General features: G+C 50.9%; 1 protein-coding gene across 1 annotated transcript in view; it reads right to left on the reverse strand.

The window, feature by feature from the left end:
- The window catches only part of RXRG (retinoid X receptor gamma), a 40,783-nt gene extending 35,154 nt beyond the window's left edge, over nucleotides 1–5,629 (reverse strand). Inside the window, exon 1 of the mRNA XM_069789798.1 lies at nucleotides 5,496–5,629. Within this exon, the coding sequence (XP_069645899.1) occupies nucleotides 5,496–5,592 (97 nt within the window). The 5' untranslated portion in view covers nucleotides 5,593–5,629. The remainder of the gene's footprint in view (nucleotides 1–5,495) is intronic.
- Nucleotides 5,630–6,000: the final 371 nt, after the last annotated feature.

Consider the following 6,000-nt stretch of genomic DNA (forward strand, 5'->3'; position numbering starts at 1 on the left):
GGCAGGGATCGTTGCCCGGCACAGAAACAGAGCTGAGCTATTCCCAGCTCCCCCCCGCACCATGGGTCAGCAGGGCTTAGACCCGCACATGTGATGTAGAGGCAAGGCTGGCCAGGGCTGCTGGGTGGGACAGGCGGTTTTTCATCTCAAGTGCCCAAGATGCTGCTACAACTGCGGATGGAGCCCGTGCTGCCCAGGTGGTGACCTGCCAGGGGACAGGTCCACAAATGCATCCCCTTCTCCCTCAGCAGGACTTGGTGCCCTGTTTCCCCACCGAGAGCATTTGGAGGGGGAAGTATTCACCTGCTCCAGGGTCGCTCCTCACGTCTGTGGCCATATATCCCTAAGAAAACCCATCCTAGAGTATGTGGCAAACCCAGCCTGCCTGCAAGCTGCCATCCCCATAAATGCAACCCCATTGCCTGGCTTGAAAACCTGCCCCAAGCGCCCTGCTGTCCCCTCCTTGCCTCATGTATGCCTTTAACAGTTTGCTGGATTACCCATTGCAACTAAAATAACAAAGCTACAAAAGAAGAGGGCAAACAAACGCGATATTCTGCAGCAATTAGGGCTAAACAGGGGAAAGGAGAGCAGGGAATGAATGGACAATGGGGAGGGCAGGGACGCGGCAGCCCAGGCCCTGGCAGGCTGGGCACGAACTGTCCTCGGGAGGCCGGGTCTGAGCCAGGGAGCAGCGAGCTGTATGTAAGGAAACGCAGGGAGATGAAAAGGGTTATTTAAACAAGCACCGGGCAGTCCCCACGGGGCCTCCCTGTCCACTGGGCTTCATCACAGAGTGTCCAGGGAAGAGCGGCTCCTGCCTTCCCCCCCTCACCGAGTCCTTTCAGGTGGCGGGGGGACGCTGGCAAGCTGCGGTGGGTTCGCTTAGAAAGGAAGGAATCCATTAATCTCCCTGGTAATTACTGCCACATATGGATTTGCACAATTACACTCCGTTAATTGGTTATTACAGGCAAGCCAGACTGATTGGGCAGAACGGCTGGGCTTTAACCCCTTCACTGTCCCCAGGGCCAGCCAGACACCAAGGCAGCCTTCCTCCCAAAACACTGCTGTATCCTCCTGTAACCTTGCTGGGACCAGCAAGCATGGCCCCAGCACCCAGCCCAAGGTATCTTTGCTCTGATGCCTTCCTTTCAGCTGGGGATCCCAAGGAGATGGACCCAAGGGGAAGAAGCGAGCCTGCACCTCAAAACGGCCAAACTCCCCAGCCGATTTCATCTGCTCTGGGTTTGCAGCAGAAGCACCACATACTCCCCAGGGTGCCGAGGGACTGCAAACTCAGATCTTGTTTGTTTTTAGAAGGAGACCCAGATTCCTTCTGCACTTCGACTTTGTGCCCTCAAGCCCAGCAGGGTTGGTGCCAACAAGAGGAGAATCCACCCCCAAGTCTCTCTCGGTCTCTGAACACAGCTTCTCCAACTAGATTTGCAGTGTAAGGCTTCTCTTCCTCAAAGCACTGAACACAGAGGCTTTACTCTAGTAATAAATATATATATAGAACCACAGTAATACAGGCTACGCCATAAACTACAGATAAAGCCCTTGCAAAACTCCAGCCAGCAGAGCACTTCTGCCAGTTGGGTGTGGATGCAGCCTGGCCTCCCCACACCACAGCCACCGCCTCTGACACCCCTCACAGGTAACGGGCCATCCAAGACCTGACCCCAAAATGTCTCATTCAGGATCCAACAACGTTTCTGGAGAAAACTCAGAAGAGGCAGGCCAAGGCAAGAGCGATTTCTGCCAGAATCACGTCAAAAGCTTCCTGTTAAAAAGCAATAACAAGAAAGCAAACAAGAGCATTGCAGAAAACCCACAGGGCAGCAGGGCCCGTCTGAGGAGAGAGCTGTGCTCAGCAGCCACCGACATCAAGGACAGAGCAGGCGTTCGCATCCTGGCACATCAGAGCCACCACACTGCTGCTTGGCTTTTTCAGGCTCATGCCTATGTGATGCTCCTCCACAGGAGAGGGCACAGAGAAACCTACTCCAGACAGCTCATGGCACCCAGATAGAGAAGACCTTACACGTTGTTGCTTTCGGGGCACAGCAATGCACCGCTACACCACACTGTGCCTCCCCATCCTGGCACATTCAGTTTTGCTCTCATTTACTGCATTATTGCAGTTTCCCAGAGACTTCCTCTCTGCCCTTACTGTGACACATGTGGATGAGCCTTGAGACAGAACCCTGCTCCCCATCCTCTCCCTTTCCCAAGGGCAGCCCAGCACCCCTCCCCAGAGAGGCAGCACCCACTTGGCAATAGGAGATGGCTCAGCACAAGCAAGAGACTTACAGGAAGAGCGGAGCAAAGCCAGGCATCGCACAAGGCACACTGTGAGGACTTTCAACTCAACTTCTGAATCACCTCAGCAAGCTACTGCAACAGAACCAAGGAGAGAAACCAAGCAGGATCACAGCAAGAAAAGAAAAAAAAACTCCAAACCACCCTCTAACCTCATACTCCGGGTAAAAAAGCCCTTAGGCAGCCTGCCTTCAGTTTTCAGCTGAAGTAGGTCAAGAGGACACTCAAAACACCTGCAAGAAACACCTACCCACCCTTTCCCCTACTGCTATCACTGCAGTAATGCCCACTACAACACTCTTGGTCTAGCCTAGGAGAAACCCCCTCCTCATCAGCTAATTAAAGGGCTTTTACTGTCCCCTCTCTGCTGCAAGGAGTAGGCCCAGCAATAAAAGTCTTCTCCCTAGAAGATCACTGGAGTTACATGAAAGTTGCAGTAGGATTTGTTCCTATTGTTTCAGTCACTTGTGATTTCCCAGCTCCCTGAATTCAATACAGAAATTTTTTTCTCATGCAAAAGCCAGCTCCGAGCTCACTGTCTGACGGGGACCATCTCGTCCATTGTAAAGGCAGCATCTCCCAGCTCCCTGCAAGTGTTTTCAAGCATGCGTGAGCTTGTCTTTGAAGAAGACAAAGGCAAGCTGGCCCTGCACCCATGAAAGGTTGCTGATCCCTCCTGTAAACCAATTGCCTCCGCAAAGTTCGGAATGAATCTTCAGAGCTGTCAAAGGGAAGATTGGGCAGAACCTGCAACCGTGCTTAAAAAGGTCAGCTGGGAAAAGTCAGCATGGGAAGGATGCTTGCTTTATTGGCAGATGCAGAGTGGAAGGGGCTAACCTGTGAGTACCTGCAAGCTGGTTTTGGCAGCACACGCTACACTTCAACTCTGGGCTCCGTTGGCTGCAGCTGGTGACAAATCCTGTGCAGATCACTTCCAGACAACAGAGTCTGTGGACTAAGCCTGAAACTGAGACTGGGGCTGAGCACCAGGCAGAGCTCTTGTGTGCCCTTCCTTCATCCTGAAGGATGAGAGGAGTAAGCTGGTGGGATGGGTGCCTTTCTGGTTTTCATGACCCAGATCAGCTTTTTAGATCTCTGAGACTAGAGCATAATTTTCTCTCTGTCTTTTACTTGCATGCACACCTATTTGTCCAGGTTTCTGTAGGAAACAGAGCTGTGAGCATCCAGGCATTTGCTGGCAGTTTCTCATGTGTAAGGTGAATCAACCCAGCAAAAAGCCAGGGAATCTTCCAAAACTGACGGAATTTGACCCAAACTCCCCTCACCCTGGGAGCACTTTATAATCCAGGTATGTTGAGTGGCGTACTTGTAAAAATAAATAAATAGAATTTTAAAAAAATTTCAACAATTCCTCAATGCCCTCGTTATAATATGAGTTCTGCCAGCGTGGAAATATACCAAGGATGTCTTACAGCCATGCATCACCTCCCCATTTGTGTGGCATTACAGAAACCCTGCTAGAATTGCACAGGGTTCATGCAAGGAACTGTACACCAGCACTATCACCAGGCACAAGCCTAGGTGGCTTTTCCAAAATGCTTTCAAGTTCCTGCCTAGCTCTCAGTCCTGCCTTTTGCCGAAGTCCCTTTCCCCTTAGCCTGCTCAAGGGAAGGATTTAAACCCACAGGCTCTTTGTGTGCCTCACAGGTGGTCTGAGCCCAGACGGCAGGACAGATTTACCAGTCCCTTGCCATGCTCAGAGCTGGTACCAGCTCAGTGAGTCCTGGACGCCAGCAAATGTGCCTTTGGGGCAGACATTAGCAATAGGACGTGAAAACGGGCCCTGCTGTGCCCCACAGGCTGCCACCACACACCAAGGACAGTCACGGGCTGTGTAGCTGAGGGAAGCGAGGCAGAGAGAAGGGGAAAGCAACTTCTCCGCAAGCCCAAGCCAGAGCCAGCAAACGCCTGCCCACTGCCTGCTACCTTGTCATCTCAGCATGCTGCCTGCCCGTTTGGACTCAGTTAATATCTCCTGCCCTCTCTGCAGTCCCTCCAGCCTGCGATCTGCCTAAGACGGGTGGGTTTCAATTCCCAGGGTTTGGGCCCTAGTGTAAAGGTTACTTTGCATCCAACTGGATCAATTCCAGCGTTGTGCCACTGGTTTACCTGATATACAGGAATCAGACAAATAGTGTATCTGCTGATGCTAATTAAACTTGATATTGATATGGATATGTGACGTATTTACTAAGAAAGCAAGAGAAGATGTTGGTTTAAATTTTATGTGACTTGGAAATTATATATAAAGGCAAGTAAACATATTCCTTTTGGTCAGAATATTGTTATACATATATTGCAAAGAGGCTCATATGCAGCAGAGGTAGTGAAACACATTGGGTCAGGTCAAAACACAAACAAGGTTCAAAGGGATCTGAAATTAATTACACCATTATGGCATTTTCCCAGTGGAATTCTCTTGCTCTGTACATACCCATGCACATATTCAATATATTTGACAAAATCAGTATTTATCCAGGGAAAGCTTCAGTTTTTGGAGAAACACCGCTTTGTTAAAAGTATTATTCTTATGGAAAATTCTTAACTGGCTTTACATGTAACTTCCACCTGTCCTTTAGTGACCTTTATGAGCTGACCCCCAGAACTCCTTTAGTATAAGACATCGCAGCCCTCACCCATAAATACAGTATTGCCTTCCACACCCTAAACACTCTTCTTTCCCTCTGCTGCAGGAGGAAAGCACAGACTCACAGAAAACAGGTCTGGAAGAGACCTGGCAAGCTCATCTCACCCATCTTCCTGCCCCAAATCAGACCAGAGACCTTTGGGGACAGAGCTGCCACCTCTATCCCCAGCCCATCTGTCCCATCACATTGCCACTACTCCTGTTAAATAGCTTTACCCAGCATCTAAACTGAGCCTCCCCTCCTGCAATGGAGAGTGCAGCACAGCACTACGAGGATTTCTTTCCAAAACCTGCACCTGAATTAAACTCCCATAAAGGCTCCGTTCAGTTGACACCTATTGCTATAGGAGTAGCGTGCCCAGGAGGCTGGGCAAACCCCACGGCTCTTGGCAATGGCCACAGTGGTGTCCCGCCACCCATCCGCGCTGCTGCCCAACCCACAGCTGAGCCCGCACTGCTGCCCAGCACTGCCAATTCGTGTGGGGTCAGGGCAAGGACTTACAGAAGTGAGGGAAGGAGCCCGTCTCCAGGGGATAAGGAGCCTGTGTGCCCGGCTGCATTTCCAACCTGCGTCCTGTCTCTTTAGCAGACTCGACCATGAAGGGAGGTTTTGCGACCAGCTCTCAGCTGCGCTGGGCTGTTGGAGAAAGAAAAGAGTGTTTACACGTTACGGAGCAGCATCCTTACGATCTGTCCTAAGTTACAAATTTACCTCCCAGACCTTGACCAGGGCTGGGGTTTCCTGTGTTTGCTTTTTGGGCTCCTGCCTCTTTGGAAAGCAGGAGATGTTGCAATGCTGGGGGGAGGGCTGGCTGCGCAGGCTGCCTAGGAAAAGCCCTGCAACGCAAAGGAGTTGGTCTGAAGTGGCTCTGCTGAGAAAGCATCTCCTGGAGGAGATTTCTTTTCTAACCCCAGCTCCTAAAGGAACGAAACCAAGCAAACAACTGCCATCATGTCTGAGCATCTGTCTCAGTTCTGCTTTCCTCCTTCTCTCTGCCAGTTGGTCT

Source organism: Haliaeetus albicilla, chromosome 8 (genome assembly GCF_947461875.1).
Source record: "Haliaeetus albicilla chromosome 8, bHalAlb1.1, whole genome shotgun sequence".
Taxonomy (NCBI): domain Eukaryota; kingdom Metazoa; phylum Chordata; class Aves; order Accipitriformes; family Accipitridae; genus Haliaeetus; species Haliaeetus albicilla.